The following is a 23,201-nucleotide window of genomic DNA, read 5'->3' on the forward strand; positions in this document are numbered from 1 at the left end:
TTTTTAAAAACACTCAAAATAAAACTACGAGAGGGAAGTACTCCAGGAGTAGCTGGTTGGTTTGATATATAATTTTGATGCTTAAATAGGAGAATAAGAATGCTCAAAAGATATATAAGGGTCTGTAGAAATGAAGTGGAGATTCCATAATCTAAGAAAAGAGTTTAAAAATCTAGTAGCCAGTAATTAGCGGGCATTTATAACAGAATGTTGGAAAGTAATTCTCGAGACAATAGAGTTAAATAATTTAAGGAGCTTCAGGAGGCTGGTATAGAATCGGATAGTAAAAGCACCAGGGAAACTGGTAGGTAAATGTAAATGTAAATGTAGTATACTTGTAAAGCGCACAGCTGCCCCAGCAACGGGGCGTCCCGGCGCTGTATAACTCTGGGGAACCCGTCCTGGCTTTCCCTGTGGGATGGTCCCTTGCTGGGAGTCCCCAAGGTGGAGCCAGGCATCCCCGGAATTGGTGGGGCCGTTGTGGAGATTAGGCAAGCTAATGCCCAGAGTTGCCGAGTGGAACCCCTGATTAGAGTAAGCACCGAAGCGAGAATTATCGAGTCCGCTGACCAAGGTCCACGACCCTGCCGCGTCGGGAATTGAACCCTGGTCCCAGGTTGACTTCTGCTCTCAGGCCTGCCGCCTCTAACCAGTGAGCCACACTACTCCAGGTTCAGTGGGAGAGGACACTTGGGTAGAATTCCTGGAGGATGTCTACAATAAAGATGCCCAAATCACCCAGCGCTCAAATGAATTACATGTTAATGAAGAGATGAAGACGAAGTTCTTAGCACCAATAATTAAGAAAGCAATTGAGATGTTAAAATTTACAATGGCAGCTAGAGCAGATAACCTACCAGCAGTAATAATAAAAAGAAGCATTGCCGGGTGGACCAGCTTGCTCCACCTCCTTTTCCAGAAAATCCTATTGACAAGACATATACTGGATAGTTGGAACGGAGCAGTTATTAAACCCATGCACAAAAAAGGAGAGTGTTCCCTCCCTGGAAATTATTGGCAGAGAAAGCTGCTAGATCTGAGTGGGAAGGTTTTCTCAAAAATACTTTGGGGGATGTTGATGAACTGGGCAGATGCAAATTCAATCAGCTCACAAGAGCAAGGAAATTTTAAGGGGGCACTCGACAACTGACCACTGCTTCTGCATATAGGCCTTAGCCAAGAAATCAATAGAACAACGTGGAGGGTTGTAATGTTGAATCATGGAAGTCAGCTCAGCATTTCATTCAGTTGATCAGGCCTTATTATGGGAGGTACTAATTAGCTATCGAATCCCGGATGGTCTGCTGCTAATCTTACAAGAACTTCACAGAGATAGCTGTTCCCAGGTAGAATCCGATCTCAAGGGATCCCTCTCAAAGAGGATTGATGTAAGAAATGGCCTAAGACAAGGGTGTTTTCTAGCCCTGATCTTATTTTCCTTATTCCTGATCTACCAAAAATAATTCGCTGGGTGAACAGTTTAAGCTCTAAAATGAATGGTATGCAGGTAAGCTGTTTCTGATACGCAGACAATTTAGTAATTTTACATTTAACTGGAATCAGCCTTCAGAGAAAACTAGATGTCCTCTCTGACTACTGCAAGAAGAACAAGCTAATAGTCAATATGGAAAAGACCAAAGTGCTGACAATAGAGAAGAAGAGGCTAAGTTGGTTTGGGGCATAAAAAAAAGGTAAAATTAAGACTATCAGTAAATATAAATATTTTGGGATGTGGTTCTCAAATGAACTACGGAGGAAGGAACATCTTGCTTCTTTAGAAGCTAAGGTACTCTCATCTGTAGGGGGACTTAATTTGCTAATCGCTATGGGTGCCCCTTCCTAAGACCAGTGGTTGCAGCCTACCAGGGTATGATAAGGCCGCAGTTCCAGTAGGGTGAAGAGGTTGTCGGTATTGGAGGGAAATTAAGCTGGGAACTTGAAGAGGTTAGGTGTTTAAAAGATTACTCTCTCTCCCCCATCCAAAATGGTGCAGACAGTGAAAATAGAAAAAGGACTGACAAGATGGACTCACCTAGCATACGCAAAGATATAAAAATTCTGGATATGAATGGATAGCGACAAGCTTCCTAAAATCTCATCGCTATGCAAAAATAAGATATTACAAACTGAGTTAACCTGGGCACGTGTAGTCAATGGGAGGATCCTCAACTATTGTAGGAGATTAAAAATAGAAGGCAACATTGATTGGGTAGGTGTGAGTAATTCCCAGGTTAGAAAAGACACTAAACAGGACTCTAGAGAGGTGTATCTAATCCACTTAAGAAGAAGAAATCAGAATTCATGGCTGGGAGGCGAGACATTTTCCCACCTGGAGAATCTACCCAATGTACAGTTGTAACGAGATTTAGATGTGGGGTAAACCAAGTCTTGATATTGGATGTCACAGAACATTGCTAAAAAAAGGTAAAATCTGTATGGCCTCAATATGAAGGAAGATTTAACACATATTTTGGTGGACTGCCTCTGGTTAAGCTAAGCAGAAAATGTTATTAAACCAGTTTTAAAAAGGTATGATATCAGGGATAGGAAGCAGGCTATTACATTACTTGTGGAAATGAGATTCCTGGATGTCTCCTGTGCCATGTGGCTATTTGTACTGCTCATAGATACATTTTAAAAGACAAATTGACCATTTTATGAAGGATGAATTGGGGTTTTAATCATGTATTAATTGGGGAGTGACTCCTTACGGCCTGTTCATAAAGTCTTAGGTAAAACCAGACCTGTAAGTGAAAGAATGAATTGCGTTTTTAAATACGTTTATTGTGGACTCTGCCCGATTTTAACTTCTTGATTTTTTATGTTATACACGTGTTTCGTCATTACTCCACTTCATGGGATGTGAAGAGGACGGGTTTGTGCAGCTATGAAGAACCAATTGAAGTGCCATTATAGGGCAGATTGCCCCGTTTCTTCCATGTAACTGAATTTTGCCATGGAGATTAACGAATACTAACTCATAGATAACACTGGCGGATTGGAAAATAGAAAATGTGATTTCCACGCTGAGTTGGACTGATCTAGATCACCTATGAAATGAACCCATCGGGACTGTGAATGAAGGTTGTTTGATGTATACGGATTGGAAAATTGGATATTTATATCAATTGTTCCCTGAAGAAGACCATTTTTATGGACAAAACATGTTGGCTGTGATCGCTGTATATTTGTGACGCTTTTAAGAAAAGAAAATAAAGAGAAGATTTGAACACATTCCAAAAATTTGAATTGGACCCTTTGTTCATATGACACTTTCAATGTGGTGCACCTCTATTCCTTGCCTCTTTGTTCTAACCATGTTTCAAGGGTTGCACCTTGGAAACAGGTGTTTGTAGTGAATGCACACAGTTAGAAAATTGAACTGTTGACATTTGTCTTTTTAGAACACGGGTTGGGTGCAGCATTCTATGGCCCACTGTATTCTTTTATATGCTATCTGCGTTTTGTAGTGGGTTGTTTAAAAAACTACGGTCTAAATAAACATATGTTTAGCTGACTGAGAGTTAACAAAAGTATAAAAAAGCATTGGCTTAGCCATTGGGTTTCACTGCCAAGAAATTAACTATTGGTTTTCAACATTGGGTGTTTTTTTTCCTAGACAAAGATCCTCTTCTGCAGAGATAATTATTATCACCAGAAAAAATGCTCAGCAGAGCGATTTCGGTGGGATGATTCGGTTTCAAAAAGAAGAGAGTCCTTCTTTGTTTTTTAGTAACCCCTCACTCACCGACCTGGTCGGTGACATGCTTCATCATCGGGGCCACCTCGATGGCCGAGTGCCATCAAGGTGTGCTACAACACCTGAAATACAGTGGAGCTGGTATGTGAGTGATGAATGTAGAGAATAGAGTGGGTGTGTTAAAAATTGTCCTGGTATGACTTATTTTGGAAAAAACTTTATTCTTTAAGACTACTGGACAATATTAAAATCTATGTGTAGATACAGTAATAGGTTTAATTATGACCAAGTGTATCTGGATTATATGTGGTGGGTCTACATGTTTCAAACCGTATTGGGAGTTACCGGTTATTCTTCAGGACCAAAGCAAAGAAATGGGTGGTCAGGGTACACTAACACCCTGCCGTGCCGTCATTCCTTTGTGCCTAGGTAACCAAATCGTGACACTAGGCAGAAAAAACAACAAAGGTATAACCCGGTGGTGGTTATCCTAACAATAAAAAGACCTGTGGAGAAAAGGAATATTGATCACAAGAAAACTCGTTACAAGCCTGCAACGTAGTGAAGTGAAGAAATCTCCTGTCTTTGTGCTTCATCAATCATCCCACACCGATTAAATGCGCACTATTGTTGTGCAGTAAATCTAGGGTGCATGGTGCAGCTCAAAATTATCGGAATCGATTATTGGCGCAGATGTTGTCGACTGGACTACCTGGCACACCTATCAATTGTAGAGTGCATGGTGAAAGATCTGAGATTAATTACTCATTCATACGCTTCCAAAGTCTATAGATGCGTGACTATGCTGCAATCACGTCATTCTAGGTGATAGGCATATCGTGGTGTGTCTAATGTCTCTTGATTCCATACAGGACAATACAAACAAACACAACATAAAACATATAGTAGAAGTGCTTACTCCTAGTGAAGAGTCATAGGGCAGCACGGGATTAGGAGGGAGGAGAGGCCTGTGGTTGAAAATATATTCTGTAATAAAAAAACGAGTGGTGCTAAGTAGCTAACCGATAGGGTTAATCTACTCAGAGAAAGTTGAGCCGAAAACGCGTGGGACTTCGCGTTTCCGTGCGGTGCTGGGGGTCTCTACTTACAGTTCTCGCAGGTCTAGCATGGCATTATACCTATGGAGTCCCTCGTGTGCCTGTAATCTGGTCGGCCGTGTTGCCGGCATTAAGGCGGCCGCCATCGGTAATGAGGGGCGTGGCTGGCAAAGCGTCCTGACGTCACGCAACGGCCCGGGCTTGCGCTACGGAAGCCTCGGGTGTACACACAAAGTCAGTTACCATAGTAACTGCGTCGTCCGTAGGTAGTAAACACTGCGGGAATGGTTTGCATGTTCCGTATGTTAATCGGAACACCGAGGTCTCATCTTTCTCGATGACTGGGGAGAGTAGAGCCCCGTGTAATTAGTAAGGAAAGGAAAAGGGAGTTTCTGCCGAGAGATACAAAAACTATAGTATGTCCTGAGGCTTGCATGGACCTTCGGAAACAATGCGTTGGGATATCTTTTTAGCTTGCATGGACAGTGGAGAGCAATGCGTTCAGTATTAGTGTAGACTGTCATAATTCACAGGGATGGGTTGTTAACAAACTACTAGAAGAGGGAATTAATACAACCCTGAGTATATAGGCACTATGTATACAGACGGATGGGGGAGGTTATTTTACAGAACGTTCGCCCATTGGATGTTATCGTTGAGACCATTGATATGTGTGGATAGTCTATAAACCCATCTTTGTTCTTTTTCGTACAAACGTTTCTGTAGGTTTGGCCCGGCTGGTAGTTGCTCAATGATAGTCCATATCATATCGTTGGGTGTGTGGTTCTTCTCTAAAAAGTGGTCCGTCAGTCTGGTCGCACTTTTTCTGCAGCGGATAGTGCTGCGGTGTTCGCTGATTCGCTGCTTGATCTTACGGGTGGTCATCCCTACATACTGTTTTTTACAAATGCATTCAATCAAATAGACAACATTGTTGCTATTGCAGTTCGTATGCGCAATTTGTCTCCATACTTTTCCTTCTTCAAGATCCAGTGTCTTAGTGTTTCTTGTCAAATGGCAAACACAGCAGTTGCCACAGCGATAGTGTCCAGTCACATTAGGGAGCCCCCAGATTGCAGTGATGGATTGGTTAGTCGGAACAGCTTTTACTGTGGGCCTGGTTTTAACCAGGGTGTCCTTTAGACTATGCTGTTTTTTGAAGGAAAAAAGAGGTTTCTCCCAGTGTAGGTTTCCAGAATTTACAATCGCCCAGTGTTTATTTATGCTCCTCGTCACCTGATTAGATACTGCGTTGTATGTAGTTACGCAGGTTAGAGGTATGGAGTTGTTGGCATTCGTTCTTTTTTCAAGTAGTACTTCCCTCGGTTGATTTCTGGCCCTTTTCTGGCATTTATTTACAATCTTGTTAGGATAGCCGCGCATTTGCAACTTTTTGGATAGATCATTTGCTTGTTCCTTGTAGTCGGATAATTTACTGCAGTTCCTTCTAAGTCTGAGGAATTGTCCGTACGGTAAGTTTTCCCTGAGTGGGCGAGGGTGGAAACTCTCAAACCTCAAGAGGTTGTTTTTTGCCGTTGGTTTGTAGTGGGTTCTGGTCTCCAATTGGTTGTTCTCTTTGCTGATCACTACATCCAGAAAAACTATTTTTTCTTTGTCATAACAGTTTGTAAATCGCAAGTTGCCATCACAAGTGTTGATCCAGGAAATGAATTGGTCTAACTGTTCAGTGGGTCCCTGCCAGATTGCTAGAACATCATCGATGTAGCGTTTCCAGAACTTCAGATTTTCTCGAAAGGGATTGCTGTCATTAAGGATGAATTTCTGTTCAAAGTCGTGGACGTAAAGTCCGGCCACGCTAGGGGCAAAAACACTTCCCATTGATGTACCCCCCGTCTGCAAATACAGAGTACCCTCAAATTCGAAATAGTTGCATTTCAAAGCCATTTTGGCACATTCCAGAATGAAAGCTCTTGGGGTTTTGTGTGGCCAATCGGTGTTCTCCAAGGTATTCTCAAGAACTTGGATGGTGTCATCTTGAGGTATACTTGTGTAAAGGCTTTCAATGTCGAAACACAGTAGCACAGTATCCTCGTCTACAATCAGGTTCTGTAACAGATTTAGTAGACTCTTAGTGTCTTGTAAGTAAGTGACAGTGTTTTGGACAATGGTCTTTAGGAAGAAATCTCAAAACCTAGATAAGGGTTCTAGTAAGGATCCAATCCCTGATACGATTGGGCGTCCTGGCGGGGGTATTCTGCCCTTGTGCATTTTAGGAAGTATGTAAAAATAAGGGATTTTTCCTTCTGTGGTGCATAGGTAGTCAGCCTCCTGTTTGGATATCTTGCCCGTCACTTCTGCAGTCTCCACTAGTTGTACAATTTCAGTTCACAATGCATTCGTTGGGTCTGCCTCCAGGATCTGGTAGTTCCTGTCATCACTGAGAAGTCTGAGGCATTCCTCGCGATATGTCGTTACATCCATAACTACCAACCCTCCACCTTTATCCGCAGGTTTTATTATGATGGTCTCACAGGTACGCAGGTCCTTTAATGCTGTATTTTCAGCACTGCTCATGTTATGAAATTGGGATGAGGTCTGCATTCTTTCTACATCATTGTATACAGCCTGTTCAAAGGCAATTAGTTCCACGGGGGTTGTATGTGGTGGTGGCGTGAAGGTAGATTTTACTCTCAATCCGGTTTCGTTTTCGGACTCATTCCCACTGGGAGGGCCTTGTTTCTCGAAAAAGGATTTTAGCCTTAGCTTCCTGAAGAAACCTGCTAACTCGCAGTGTAGTTGGAATTTGTCCACTCGAGCAGTGGGGACAAAGCCTAGACCTTTATTCAGGACAATCTCCTTTGTAGTTGATAATGGTCTGGAGGAAAGGTTTGTAACTAGGGTCTCATGTTGCTGGGCCCTGCTTTGCTCTTCGTTCGGTTGCTCACTGGATCGTCCTCTTCCCAGTGTACCTGGTTGGGCTGGTTGGGTTGTCTGTTTTTTCCCTTTCCTCGTCGGCCCCTGTGAAAAAAAGGCGGTCGAAATTGGTTCTGGTGAAACGGGGGAGGTTGGAAATGTGGTTGAAATGGCGGTTGCCATCCATACATTGGAAAATGTGGCGGTTGGTTGTAGGGGTCTTGAAACATTGGTGGGTTGAATTTAGGCCAAAGATTTTGTCCTCTTCTCCCCCCTCTGCCTCGTTGTTTGTTGCCACTCGTATTTGAACCATTGCTGCTATTAGATGAGTTGCTAGAAACATCTGGATCAGATGCAGTACGATCAGGTGGTTTAAAGTCTGGGTCTGAATAAGGATAGGTGTTCTTAAAGGTAAATCTTTTCAAATCTTTTTGAAATTTAGTCACTTTTTGTTGGGTCAGATTCTCTCTGTATTCATTGATTTCTTTATTTATTTCATCAAGCTTCTTTTTATACCCAGTAATACTTGTCTTGATGTGTGATTCAGTCTTTTGAATTTCAATCTGGATAGCCTCCGATAATCTCAAGGCTGTTTTCAGGATGAGCACAATCCAATCATGCGTGCAGTGCCACGCTATTAGAGCCCAGTCTTTTCTGAAGATGGGATCATTCAGGAAAATTCGTGGGGCATTCGTTACCAGTAAGCCTTTAGGGGCCATATCATTAGTTAAATATTCCTTAAGAATGGTGCCGTGTAGAATTGTTCTTATGCGATCTCTCTTCATCTCTGACAGCTTTTCCCAATCACCTGTCTGTGATATTGTTTGTGAGATATTGGCATCTGAGAAGCCCGAGATTTTGCCCATAATGGCGTCAATCTCTTCAGTGGAGTAAGAAAGGCCTTGATTTTCTCCCATAGTGTCTACTGTATGTTGAGTGTAGATGTTAGAAAGTCACAGGTACAAAGAAGGACACTGGTACTCTCACAGCTGTGCGCTGCCAAGATATAGTATGAACAAAGGAGAGAGTGTATGGATTTAATCCACCTTAGTGGACGGAAGAATACTCCTGGGCCCCTGGGTTAGGTATCTAAATTAACAAAAAGAAGGAGTACCACCAGAAAAAATGCTCAGCAGAGCGATTTCGGCGCAAAGGAATGACGGCACGGCAGGGTGTTAGTGTACCCTGACCACCCATTTCTTTGCTTTGGTCCTGAAGAATAACCGGTAACTCCTAATACGGTTTGAAACATGTAGACCCACCACATATAATCCAGATACACTTGGTCATAATTAAACCTATTACTGTATCTACACATAGATTTTAATATTGTCCAGTAGTCTTAAAGAATAAAGTTTTTTCCAAAATAAGTCATACCAGGACAATTTTTAACACACCCACTCTATTCTCTACATTCATCACTCACATTCCAGCTCCACTGTATTTCAGGTGTTGTAGCACACCTTGATGGCACTCGGCCATCGAGGTGGCCCCGATGATGAAGCATGTCACCGACCAGGTCGGTGAGTGAGGGGTTACTAAAAAACAAAGAAGGACTCTCTTCTTTTTGAAACCGAATCATCCCGCCGAAATCGCTCTGCTGAGCATTTTTTCTGGTGGTACTCCTTCTTTTTGTTAATTTAGATACCTAACCCAGGGGACCAGGAGCATTCTTCCGTCCACTAAGGTGGATTAAATCCCTACACTCTCTCCTTTGTTCATACTATATCTTGGCAGCGCACAGCTGCGAGAGTACCAGTGTCCTTCTTTGTACCTGTGACTTTCTAACATCTACACTCAACATACAGTAGACACTATGGGAGAAAATCAAGGCCTTTCTTACTCCACTGAAGAGATTGACGCCATAATGGGCGAAATCTCGGGCTTCTCAGATGCCAATATCTCACAAACAATATCACAGACAGGTGATTGGGAAAAGCTGTCAGAGATGAAGAGAGATCGCATAAGAACAATTCTACACGGCACCATTCTTAAGGAATATTTAACTAATGATATGGCCCCTAAAGGCTTACTGGTAACGAATGCCCCACGAATTTTCCGGAATGATCCCATCTTCAGAAAAGACTCGGCTCTAATAGCGTGGCACTGCACGCATGATTGGATTGTGCTCATCCTGAAAACAGCCTTGAGATTATCGGAGGCTATCCAGATTGAAATTCAAAAGACTGAATCACACATCAAGACAAGTATTACTGGGTATAAAAAGAAGCTTGATGAAATAAATAAAGAAATCAATGAATACAGAGAGAATCTGACCCAACAAAAAGTGACTAAATTTCAAAAAGATTTGAAAAGATTTACCTTTAAGAACACCTATCCTTATTCAGACCCTGACTTTAAACCACCTGATCGTACTGCATCTGATCCAGATGTTTCTAGCAACTCATCTAATAGCAGCAATGGTTCAAATACGAGTGGCAACAAACAACGAGGCAGAGGGGGGAGAAGAGGACAAAATCTTTGGCCTAAATTCAACTCACCAATGTTTCAAAACCCCTACAACCAACCGCCACATTTTCCAATGTATGGATGGCAACCGCCATTTCAACCACATTTCCAACCTCCCCCGTTTCACCAGAACCAATTTCGACCGCCTTTTTTTCACAGGGGCCGACGAGGAAGCGGAAAAAACAGACAACCCAACCAGCCCAACCAGGTACACTGGGAAGAGGACGATCCAGTGAGCAACCGAACGAAGAGAAAAGCAGTGCCCAGCAACATGAGACCCTAGTTACAAACCTTTCCTCCAGACCATTATCAACTACAGAGGATATTGTCCTGAATAAAGGTCTAGGCTTTGTCCCCACTGCTCGAGTGGACAAATTCCAACTACACTGCGAGTTAGCAGGTTTCTTCAGGAAGCTAAGACTAAAATCCTTTTTCGAGAAACAAGGCCCTCCCAGTGGGAATGAGTCCGAAAACGAAACCGGATTGAGAGTAAAATCTACCTTCACGCCACCACCACATACAACCCCCGTGGAACTAATTGCCTTTGAACAGGCTGTATACAATGATGTAGAAAGAATGCAGACCTCATCCCAATTTCATAACATGAGCAGTGCTGAAAATACAGCATTAAAGGACCTGCGTACCTGTGAGACCATCATAATAAAACCTGCGGATAAAGGTGGAGGGTTGGTAGTTATGGATGTAACGACATATCGCGAGGAATGCCTCAGACTTCTCAGTGATGACAGGAACTACCAGATCCTGGAGGCAGACCCAACGAATGCATTGAGAACTGAAATTGTACAACTAGTGGAGACTGCAGAAGTGACGGGCAAGATATCCAAACAGGAGGCTGACTACCTATGCACCACAGAAGGAAAAATCCCTTATTTTTACATACTTCCTAAAATGCACAAGGGCAGAATACCACCGCCAGGACGCCCAATCGTATCAGGGATTGGATCCTTACTAGAACCCTTATCTAGGTTTTGCGATTTCTTCCTAAAGACCATTGTCCAAAACACTGTCACTTACTTACAAGACACTAAGAGTCTACTAAATCTGTTACAGAACCTGATTGTAGACGAGGATACTGTGCTACTGTGTTTCGACATTGAAAGCCTTTACACAAGTATACCTCAAGATGACACCATCCAAGTTCTTGAGAATACCTTGGAGAACACCGATTGGCCACACAAAACCCCAAGAGCTTTCATTCTGGAATGTGCCAAAATGGCTTTGAAATGCAACTATTTCGAATTTGAGGGTACTCTGTATTTGCAGACGGGGGGTACATCAATGGGAAGTGTTTTTGCCCCTAGCGTGGCCGGACTTTACGTCCACGACTTTGAACAGAAATTCATCCTTAATGACAGCAATCCCTTTCGAGAAAATCTGAAGTTCTGGAAACGCTACATCGATGATGTTCTAGCAATCTGGCAGGGACCCACTGAACAGTTAGACCAATTCATTTCCTGGATCAACACTTGTGATGGCAACTTGCGATTTACAAACTGTTATGACAAAGAAAAAATAGTATTTCTGGATGTAGTGATCAGCAAAGAGAACAACCGATTGGAGACCAGAACCCACTACAAACCAACGGCAAAAAACAACCTCTTGAGGTTTGAGAGTTTCCACCCTCGCCCACTCAGGGAAAACTTACCGTACGGACAATTCCTCAGACTTAGAAGGAACTGCAGTAAATTATCCGACTACAAGGAACAAGCAAATGATCTATCCAAAAAGTTGCAAATGCGCGGCTATCCTAACAAGATTGTAAATAAATGCCAGAAAAGGGCCAGAAATCAACCGAGGGAAGTACTACTTGAAAAAAGAACGAATGCCAACAACTCCATACCTCTAACCTGCGTAACTACATACAACGCAGTATCTAATCAGGTGACGAGGAGCATAAATAAACACTGGGCGATTGTAAATTTTGGAAACCTACACTGGGAGAAACCTCTTTTTTCCTTCAAAAAACAGCATAGTCTAAAGGACACCCTGGTTAAAACCAGGCCCACAGTAAAAGCTGTTCCGACTAACCAATCCATCACTGCAATCTGGGGGCTCCCTAATGTGACTGGACACTATCGCTGTGGCAACTGCTGTGTTTGCCATTTGACAAGAAACACTAAGACACTGGATCTTGAAGAAGGAAAAGTATGGAGACAAATTGCGCATACGAACTGCAATAGCAACAATGTTGTCTATTTGATTGAATGCATTTGTAAAAAACAGTATGTAGGGATGACCACCCGTAAGATCAAGCAGCGAATCAGCGAACACCGCAGCACTATCCGCTGCAGAAAAAGTGCGACCAGACTGACGGACCACTTTTTAGAGAAGAACCACACACCCAACGATATGATATGGACTATCATTGAGCAACTACCAGCCGGGCCAAACCTACAGAAACGTTTGTACGAAAAAGAACAAAGATGGGTTTATAGACTATCCACACATATCAATGGTCTCAACGATAACATCCAATGGGCGAACGTTCTGTAAAATAACCTCCCCCATCCGTCTGTATACATAGTGCCTATATACTCAGGGTTGTATTAATTCCCTCTTCTAGTAGTTTGTTAACAACCCATCCCTGTGAATTATGACAGTCTACACTAATACTGAACGCATTGCTCTCCACTGTCCATGCAAGCTAAAAAGATATCCCAACGCATTGTTTCCGAAGGTCCATGCAAGCCTCAGGACATACTATAGTTTTTGTATCTCTCGGCAGAAACTCCCTTTTCCTTTCCTTACTAATTACACGGGGCTCTACTCTCCCCAGTCATCGAGAAAGATGAGACCTCGGTGTTCCGATTAACATACGGAACATGCAAACCATTCCCGCAGTGTTTACTACCTACGGACGACGCGGTTACTATGGTAACTGACTTTGTGTGTACACCCGAGGCTTCCGTAGCGCAAGCCCGGGCCGTTGTGTGACGTCAGGACGCTTTGCCAGCCACGCCCCTCATTACCGATGGCGGCCGCCTTAATGCCGGAAACACGGCCGACCAGATTACGGGCACACGAGGGACTCCATAGGTATAATGCCATGCTAGACCTGCGAGAACTGTAAGTAGAGACCCCCAGCACCGCACGGAAACGCGAAGTCCCACGCGTTTTCGGCTCAACTTTCTCTGAGTAGATTAACCCTATCGATTAGCTACTTAGCACCACTCGTTTTTTTATTACAGAATATGTTTTCAACCACAGGCCTCTCCTCCCTCCTAATCCCGTGCTGCCCTATGACTCTTCACTAGGAGTAAGCACTTCTACTATATGTTTTATGTTGTGTTTGTTTGTATTGTCCTGTATGGAATCAAGAGACATTAGACACACCACGAAATGCCTATCACCTAGAATGACGTGATTGCAGCATAGTCACGCACCTATAGACTTTGGAAGCGTATGAATGAGTAATTAATCTCAGATCTTTCACCATGCACTCTACAATTGATAGGTGTGCCAGGTAGTCCATTCGACAACATCTGCGCCAATAATCGATTCCGATAATTTTGAGCTGCACCATGCACCCTAGATTTACTGCACAATAATAGTGCGCATTTAATCGGTGTGGGATGATTGATGAAGCACAAAGACAGGAGATTTCTTCACTTCACTACGTTGCAGGCTTGTAACGAGTTTTCTTGTGATCAATATTCCTTTTCTCCACAGGTCTTTTTATTGTTAGGATAACCACCACCGGGTTATACCTTTGTTGTTTTTTCTGCCTAGTGTCACGATTTGGTTACCTAGGCACAAAGGAATGACGGCACGGCAGGGTGTTAGTGTACCCTGACCACCCATTTCTTTGCTTTGGTCCTGAAGAATAACCGGTAACTCCCAATACGGTTTGAAACATGTAGACCCACCACATATAATCCAGATACACTTGGTCATAATTAAACCTATTACTGTATCTACACATAGATTTTAATATTGTCCAGTAGTCTTAAAGAATAAAGTTTTTTCCAAAATAAGTCATACCAGGACAATTTTTAACACACCCACTCTATTCTCTACATTCATCACTCACATTCCAGCTCCACTGTATTTCAGGTGTTGTAGCACACCTTGATGGCACTCGGCCATCGAGGTGGCCCCAATGATGAAGCATGTCACCGACCAGGTCGGTGAGTGAGGGGTTACTAAAAAACAAAGAAGGACTCTCTTCTTTTTGAAACCGAATCATCCCGCCGAAATCGCTCTGCTGAGCATTTTTTCTGGTGGTACTCCTTCTTTTTGTTAATTTAGATACCTAACCCAGGGGACCAGGAGTATTCTTCCGTCCACTAAGGTGGATTAAATCCCTACACTCTCTCCTTTGTTCATACAAGATAATTATTATTTCATTTGAAAGGACCACTATTTGCCCTGATGCACATTAAAATACTGCACTTGATGTGTGGTTTCAAGCTGTTCACATGCAGGACTCTTAAGAGGTTCCTTGATGTCAGGAGGTTCACCAAGTAGGTGAGCAGCTCTTATTTATTTTATCTCATAATGCCCTTTCCACTAGTCCTGAAGGGCTCTGGGCTCCATGAGTTCCATTAGTGACATTTTCTGCCCAGGGTGGTACTCAATCAAGTGGTCTTCGGGTCATAGTGCTATTAGATCATTTGCTAGCTGACCTCTTAATGCTCTGGGCCTGATTTACAAAGGTAAACTTACACCTTTGTTTAATTTCAAAAAGGCGACTGTTAATCCTTCAGACATTGTCGTTCTTTTGCCTTAGTTAGACAGTTGATTGTGTTTGGTATGAAACAATTATTCAGAGCTGAGCAGGCGACTTAGTAGTATGGAGCTTGCACCATTGTGTTGATTGGGCACAAGAGCCACGAATCAAGCACCTGAGAACTCTTGTATTTTTCCATGTAAAAGTCAAACAATAATGACCACTTGGAGACAGCTAAGAGAGATTAGCGGAACTCCCTCTTATCGGTTTTCTCTCTTCAAGGCCACAGCAAGTGATTTACAGGACCTTGTGCAGGAATTAAACGCCGTAAATGAAGACCTCGATCAAATGATGCAAGCAGGACCCAGCCCGCAGAGTAGATCAATGTAAGAATATGTTGTTTATTTTAATAGAAAATATTGTATATGCTGTACTCATAATTCCAGTGCGTGGCAGAGGTTACTAGGTACTGGTTACATTGATTAGCTATGCAATGAAAATATTTTTGGATTCCATGATTTGCTGTTGCCCTGTAACAATTATTAGATTACCTAAACATACAGACTAGCTCTGCACAAATCATTTTGATCCAACTTCAAAGACCACAGTTTTCCCAAGTTCAGGGTTAGAAAATAATTGCAGTTGCAAACACTTGGTTCACAAAAATCACAGGGTTTACCACAACTAAAGGACTTTTTGTTTAGTCTATGTAACACCGTTTTGCAAGTTGGAAAAACCTTTCCAAGCTGCAAAGTCGGTTTTGCGGGCTATGCCAAATCATAATTAGGAGGAAGAAGGAAAGGGGCATTATCGTTTTATCGGGTTCGGAAGCCCTTGATTGAATACTAACACCAAAGGGGGTGGGAAATGATTGTGAAAAAGGGGAAGTGGCCCCTTGAACTTCGAGGGGGGAAACAGTAGTCAATGGGACAAGTGCCTGTGCCCTCTAATGTTTCCCAAATCCAAAATATATTATTTAAATAAAACAACACCGGTTCCTTTAAGGAACATGAGCTGATGTTAAAAAATGTGTTTTCTATTTGGGAAAGCACTCACATATGATGGATTGCTGTTCCTTGCAGGTCACAATCCATTTGTTTAGAACCAATTCTAGGGGGTAGCAAATAGCGACCTGCCTAATTCAAATTCATTAGGTGGATCGTTTTTTCCACCCAGTGCAGATGAACAGTTTGCAATGCAATTCCTTGGTACGTAGATCACGTCTCAAAATTAGAAACTGGTTGCACAAAGTGCGCAATTTTCGACCACTTTATACAACCATTATTTTAATACATCCGGCCCATTACTTCCACTCATGTGAATGTTTCAGAGGAAGGAGGACACATGGCAGTATTGCATACTGATGCAGAAGTGAGTTCAGGGGCAATATCACTAAAAGTAAGTCGCTGAAAGCATTCATTTAAGAAAGGCCTCTGCCACCATTTGAGACTAACCAGTGGCTTAAACAGTTGAAAAGCTCGAGCAGCAGCATGTTGCCACCTTAGACAATCGCAAATGGTTCTTTGTCAGAGGAACTTTAAAGTTGTGTGCCGCTTTTGACTGGAAATGTAGCAGCATTTCTTGGGACTACACAACACAATTACATAATGCAAAGCAAACAAGCAACAAAACAAAAATCTAGTGAAAGGGTCTGGGCCCATTTGTTCACTATTCCTCTGATGTTCATCCTTCAATGGTTCTTTTTCATGGTTGCTTGAGGTCGAGCGAGCAAGGAGCAAAGAGGAAGTGCGAAGTAGATGTGGGTGCTAGAAGTAATCATCAGCAAGGGCAGAAGGAGTTGAAGAGTCTGACAGCGGCAGATATGAGAAGGTACACGCCCCGTAAAACTTTAAAAACCACGCACACCTCACAGCACCACTGCCTTCACCTCCCACACTGCCTACACAGCCTGCAGACTCACTGGCCTGTAAGAAGAGGGCCGGGGCTTTTGGACCCGCCAGCAGGACCAGCGCACCAAGAGCGCACCCGTACCCTCCCAGGCTGTTCTCTCATCGCTCATGCCGGGGGGACGCTGTAGTTGGTGTGGTGCAACAAAACTGGTCGGCATACTTGTAGCAGTACAACGCGCATGGACACCAGCTGCACGCAAGTAACAAGAGCCGAGCAGGTGCGGCTGTAGAGACTGCCACGTAAAGTGCCCGGCCCCAAGCAGAAACGGACAGGTTAGCACTGAGTGCGGTTGCAGGGGTGCCTACAGTGACCCGCTCTCCCATCTTTCTACTCTCTGCTTGTGTCTCTGGCTACTGCCAGTGTGTAAACGTTATCCTTTAAGCTTGGGCCCTGTAACAGTTGGCGCACCAGCTTTTTCCCTCTGGTGCGCGTTGGACAGCCCCACCCCTGCGTTCACCTTGGCTGGTGTGAACGCGTAAATAAAATAAAGAAAGAGGAGCTGCAATGGCAGTTCGCGCTAAAAAACACACGCGAGTTGGTGTGACTTATTTGATGCGCGCATCCAGGCCTTAACACAGCACGCAGCGGAAGGGCAGGGCTCACCACTGTAACACTGGTGTCGAGGGTGGGATGCCCGAGCGTATTTGATCTATAAAAGACAAGGGAGAAGGAAGTTGGCAGCACTAGCTGGACTGGAACCACAAGGCCTTACCAGACCTCTGCAGGCTCACCACATGTGCCCCACCTAGCGCAATCTCGACCCTGGGGAAGCAGCAGCATCCTAGTAGCACCAGCAGCATTCCTGGTTGCTCCTCGCTGCACTCGCTTGGCGGGCTACTTATGCCATGTGTGATCACCCCCCAAAGAGAGCCACAGAGACACCCTGGTACCCCACCCCAGTCTGGGTGAGTACTGCGCTCTGACCTGCACGCAAGCCTGCACGAAGCTGAGTACAGCTGTGCCATCTCCTGTACCTGAAGGCCGCCCGTCAACAGCAAGCTCTCTTGCTAGGCCATCAATCTGAGCCCACGCCACGGGAAATGGGGGGATCAGGACAATGTTGCCCAGATCCCAGTACCGGTGGTACCGCATCACCCTCCTTCTGGCGTCCTGCCTCCTTTCAGTGAGTCAGCGGACCCCGCCACAGACATGCCACGGTGGCAGACGTGGCTTGGCCGACTAGAGATACTCCACTATGCAGGAGAAAAGATCTACCTCCTGTTCAAGCATCTACCGGACACAGGACCCCCCCCCCATGACTATCCCGTGGTGGTCACCACCCTGAACGCCCACTTTGACCCTCAAATGAACCCTGATTTCGGACACTTCATGCTAAGACAAGCAAAGCAAAGGGAAAGCGAGTCCGTTGACACCTTTTATGCACGGGTAAGGGAGATAGCCACAACCCACCTTGTGGGCGATTGGGCAGCGGAAGAAATCAGAGCCCAACTGATCTTAGGGATACGAAGTAAGACCCTAGCGAGATCCCATGACCTGTCGGAGGCGCGGGCAGAAGAGATGGACATAGCTCTGATGAGAGGGCCAGAGAAAAATGTCACGGTAAAGACAGAAAAGGCGGACACAGTCAGGGCGAGAGACAGGTCCGGTAGGTTCGCGAGATCGCCAGCCACAGACCCCGAAGAACTGCTGCGGTTACTGTGGGTACAAGGAACACCCCTCACAGTCATGCCCAGCAGAAGGAAAGATGTGCACCAACTGCGGTATCAAAAAATCAAGAGGGGAAGACGCAGCGTAAAGAAGGGAACCGACCTAAACCGATGAGACGGATTGTCCGGCAGCAGGTCACAGGTCTCGCTGACATCTCAATCTGGGAACAAGAAAAGAGAACAACCCTCCTACCAAGAGGATGCGTCCACATCAGAGGACGAGCGAGAAACGTATCTAGTCTAATTCAGTAGAGCCCTGAAGAGCAGAAGGCGACCCCAGCTCCGCTGCACAGTCCGGGTCGCTGGATATGATGTCACTGCAGTGATTGACACTGGTGCCTCTGTAACGGTAATGGGGATCCAGCAGTACAGTGGAGAAGGGTGGCTCAATGGTTAGAGCGGCAGACCCTGATGCAGAGGTCTGGCCCGGGACCAGGGTTCAATTCCCGCCTTGGCGGGTCTTGGGCTTAATTTCCTCGGACCTGATAATTCTCGCCTCGGTGCCTATTCTAATCATGGGTCTCACTCTGCAACTCTGGGCAATAGCTTGCTTAATCTCCACAACGGCCCCAACAGCGCTAGGATGCCTGGCTGCACCTTGGGGGTGCCCAGGAGTGGGCGCCTCACAGGGAAAAGCCAGGAAGGGTCCAACAGCGGTATTCGTACAAGCACCGGAGAGACCCCATGTGGGGTGATTCGGGCGCTATACAAGTACTACAACATTTACATTTACATTTACAACAAGCTTAGGCCCAAATCAGCACTCAGACAATCAAAAGCCAAAATATTTGCATATGGCAGTGACACGCCGCTACCACTCAAAGGCAAGATGACCGTACCAGTACAGTCAGGGAGTGTCGAGATCACTATAGACATCCACGTGATTAACCAAGAAGTGCAGCCGAAGATCTGAATGTTCTCTAGGAAAGTGGAAATGGACCAGACAGCAGAACTGCTGAGCCAGTTCAAGAACCTATTCAAAGGACTAGGCAAGATAAAGGGGGGTCCAATCAAGCTACATATAGACACCTCCATCCCACCAACAGCCCTAAGACACAGCAGAATCCCATTTCACCTCTGGCCGCTGGTAGAAGAAGAGCTACAAAAACTCGAAGACCAGGGAGTTATCGAGAAGGTGTCAGAGCCCACTCCATGGGTGTCACCCATGGTAATAGCTGTAAAGCCCTGTCAACCAGGAAAAATCAGGCTTTGCATAGACATACGCCTCCCGAACAAGGTCATTTGGCACGAATGTCACATAACACCAACCATGGATGACATTGTGGCTGATCTAAATGGCTCCAGGTGGTTCTCAAAACTAGATCTAAATGCTGGATACCACCAACTGACACTTGCCAAAGACAGCCGGTACATAACCGCGTTCAGCACCCACCTAGGCCTCCGGAGGTATAAAAGACTGAATTTTGGCATATCATCAGCCACAGAGATATTCCAAAACGCAGTGAAAAAAATCCTGGTCGGACTCCCAGGCATTTTAAATATGAGTGACGACCTCCTCATTCACTCAAAGACGCTCGAAGAGCACTACCAACACGTGAGAGCAACGCTGAAGGGACTGTCAGAACACGGGGTCACCTTACACAAGGAGAAGTGCCTGCTGTTCCAACAGCCAATTGAGTTCTTTGGATACACATTCACGCACGAAGGCATACAAGTTGACCCACGGAAATCTCAAGCTATCAAGACCGCAGCTTCTTGAGAATGGCCATGTACTGCAGCCGCTTCATCCTTGACCTGGTCACCCTTGCGCACCCCTCAGAAGCCTCACCAAAGCTGACGCCATGTGGAGATGGGGTCAAGCTAAAGAGACAGCATTTCAAGCAGTCAAAAAAGCGCTTCTTGACCACACCACGCTGGTATACTTTGACCTTGCAAAGAGAACTGAGTAGTTGGTAGACGCCAGTCCTGTGGGCCTAGGAGCGGTCCTCACACAAGAGCTAGAACCGGGGAGATGGGCAGCTCTAGCTTATGCCAGCCAAGCGCTCACGCCAACAGATAAGCGATACTCGCAAATTGAAAGGGAAGCCCTGGCAATCCGATGGGAGGCAGACACTTCCACCTGTACATCTATGGCCACCCATTTACCCTTGTCACAAACCATCAACGCCTAGTGCTGCTGTTCAAAGGGTCGGTGCCCCACCCTCCCCCATGTATCGAGAGGTGGGCCATCGGGCTCCAGCACTATGACATGGATGTGATCTATCGGCCTGGCGCCAAGAACCCGGCCGACTTCCTATCAAGGCACCCCGACATGACCAAAGAGGAGAAGGAAGAGCAGAACAGTGATGATACAGAAGCACACCTGGACATGCTAGCAGCCCTGATGTGCCCCCGGGTGCTGATGCTGGAAGAAATAACCACTGCAGCCAATGAAGACCCAGTGATGATCAAAGTCCAAAACACCATCTGAGGAGGGCTGTGGCGACAATTCCTTCAATCATCGAACACGTGGTCAAGCCCAGAGAAGGAAAGCCTGGTGCCCATGTGGTGAGTAAGAAACTAACTGAGCCTCACCCAAGGGGGGCTCCTCCTAAGAGGGACTCGGAATGTCATCCCAGCGTCCCTGCAATTTCGGGCAACACAGCTGTCCCACGGGGGACACCAGGGAATGGAACAAATGAAATCCTGCATGAGAGAGAAGGTCTTGTTTCCAGAGATCGATGCCCGGATAGAAGAACTAGTTTGCAAGTGCCCGTCATGCCAAATTACAAGTGGACCCAAGAGACCAGTGCCTGTCCACACTGAAGAACATGGGCAGAGCCCCAGGGAGAAAGTGAGTGTGAACTATGGGAGTTTTCAATAGGTGCGTGTCACGTTGGCCCTCATCAACAGTTACTCTAAATACCAGATAGTAGAAGTGGTAACCTCAACAGTCTTCCTGCATGTAGGCCCAGCCCTGGAGAATATTTTTGGAATGTTCAGATGTCCAAAAGATCTCCGCAACGACAACGAACCCCCATTCCAAGCACAAAATTTTGTGAATTTATGCACCACCATGGAATCCAACATCGGCCCATCACCCCCCAATGGCCGCAAGGCAATGGGGAGATTGAACGATTCATGCGAACGATAATCAAGTCCATTCGCATCACCATGGTGGAACAGAATGACCCTAAGCAAGAACTCCAGAAGTTCCTACGAGAATATCGGAGCATGCAACACAGTTCAATGCGCAGGGCCCCATGGGCGCTCATGTTCTCCGGCACACGTCGGGATGGAATTCCGTTTCCCCCGGGTGGACCCCCCTCTTTTTGATGAGGAAAGTACCAGGCCAGTCAAGCCCAAAGTCCACCCACTCCAGCCAGGGGACACGGTCATCCTGAGGGACAGAAGACCAAGAAGCAAATTCCATACACGCTACGAACAAGGACACTGGAGATTGGTCGGCCAGCAAGGGACAATGGTGACAGTCCAGAAAGCCGGCGAAAAGGTGGCCCGCAACATCTCCTGGTTCAAGCAAGTAGATCCACCTGTCCCCCTCCCTACCATCGAGAACCACGCTGTGGAAACTGAAGATCGGCAGGACAATCCCCAGGGAACCGATGATCGACAATCCGATGAACCCCCCATGCCGGAGAGTCCAGGAGGCATCGAAGACAACCGAGGTGTGGCCCCTGCCTCTGGCACACCAGCCCCCACAGCCCCGATCAGCAGGGGGGCTACCAGGTATGCGCTGAGAGCAAATCCACCACCAAGCACCCGCCTAAGATACTATGCCTTTTAAGTAATTGAACAGTGAGACTTTTCATACCATTGTCAAGGACTGAGTTTAGATAGGATGTAACAGTTGGCGCACCAGCTTGTCCCAGCTGGTGCGCATTCGATAGCCCCACCCCAGCGTTCTCGTGGACTGGCATGAACACGTCAATAAAATAAAGGAGGCAGAGCAGCGAAGGCAGTCCACGCTAAACCACACATGCGAGTTGGTGTGACTTATTTGCAGCGCCCATCCAGTCCTTATCACGGCACACAGCGGAAGGGCAGGGCTCACCCTGTAACAAGCCCCAGAAGTCTCACCCCCATCTCCTGGGGGGTGGGGCGGGGTTTGAGTTGCAACCCCAGACACTCCTTGGTTTGTGGTAGATACCCTGAAAAAAGGGAAGCGTTGAAGGAGTGAGGGCCCCAGAGTGAGGAGGAGTCAGACAATTAACAGTGATTAGTGCTCCCAATGCCCCCAGTACTGACAGTGGGCTGACCACAAAGCCCCACAGGATGGGCCTGCCGGGGCAGGAGCAGGAACAACAGAAATGAGGAATTTAACCAGGCAGCCCTGAAGTACCTCATAGGCCTCAGCAGAACCCCATAGGAGGGGCTAGACAAGTTTACTATTAGCTCAGAGAGGCTGCAGGAAGACACAAGAGACTCCTCATTGTCCGAGCCTTGGGGAACCACCCACTTTTGTCAGCATCGAAAAACTCCCTGAAAGCCCTCTCCAGTCGTGTGGACCCAGTGAAATTAGGCCCAAAAAGAGGGTTGCCAGCTGTTCAAGCACGGTTCCTGACGAAAGGGACTCCCCTCTGCTAACCATTAAAAGCGTTGCAATGAGCAAAACCCAGCCACATTCTTCTAATAAGAACCAATCAAACTCCTCCCGACGGGGTTCCACCTTGCAGTATTTCCAAAAAAGTGGAAACCCCTGAGCAACTCTGGATCGCCAAATGAATCTCCAAACGGAAGTGGCAAATGCTGGGTCCGGAGCCCTATTTTCATCGGCCGATCGCAATCTAAGCACGGCCAATACTACCACCCCCCCCCAGTTCACCCATCCAAAAAAAGAGATCATCACTCTCATGCCCAGTGAGCTGGGGGAG

General features: G+C 45.8%; 1 protein-coding gene across 1 annotated transcript in view; it reads left to right on the forward strand.

Annotated features, from left to right (window-relative positions):
- The window catches only part of LOC144820270 (uncharacterized), a 326,975-nt gene that overhangs the window by 149,420 nt on the left and 154,354 nt on the right, over nucleotides 1-23,201 (forward strand). Inside the window, exon 4 of the mRNA XM_078677859.1 lies at nucleotides 15,074-15,177. Within this exon, the coding sequence (XP_078533985.1) occupies nucleotides 15,074-15,177 (104 nt within the window). The remainder of the gene's footprint in view (nucleotides 1-15,073; nucleotides 15,178-23,201) is intronic.

Source organism: Lissotriton helveticus, chromosome 2_1, assembly GCF_964261635.1.
Source record: "Lissotriton helveticus chromosome 2_1, aLisHel1.1, whole genome shotgun sequence".
Classification (NCBI taxonomy): Eukaryota; Metazoa; Chordata; class Amphibia; order Caudata; family Salamandridae; genus Lissotriton; species Lissotriton helveticus.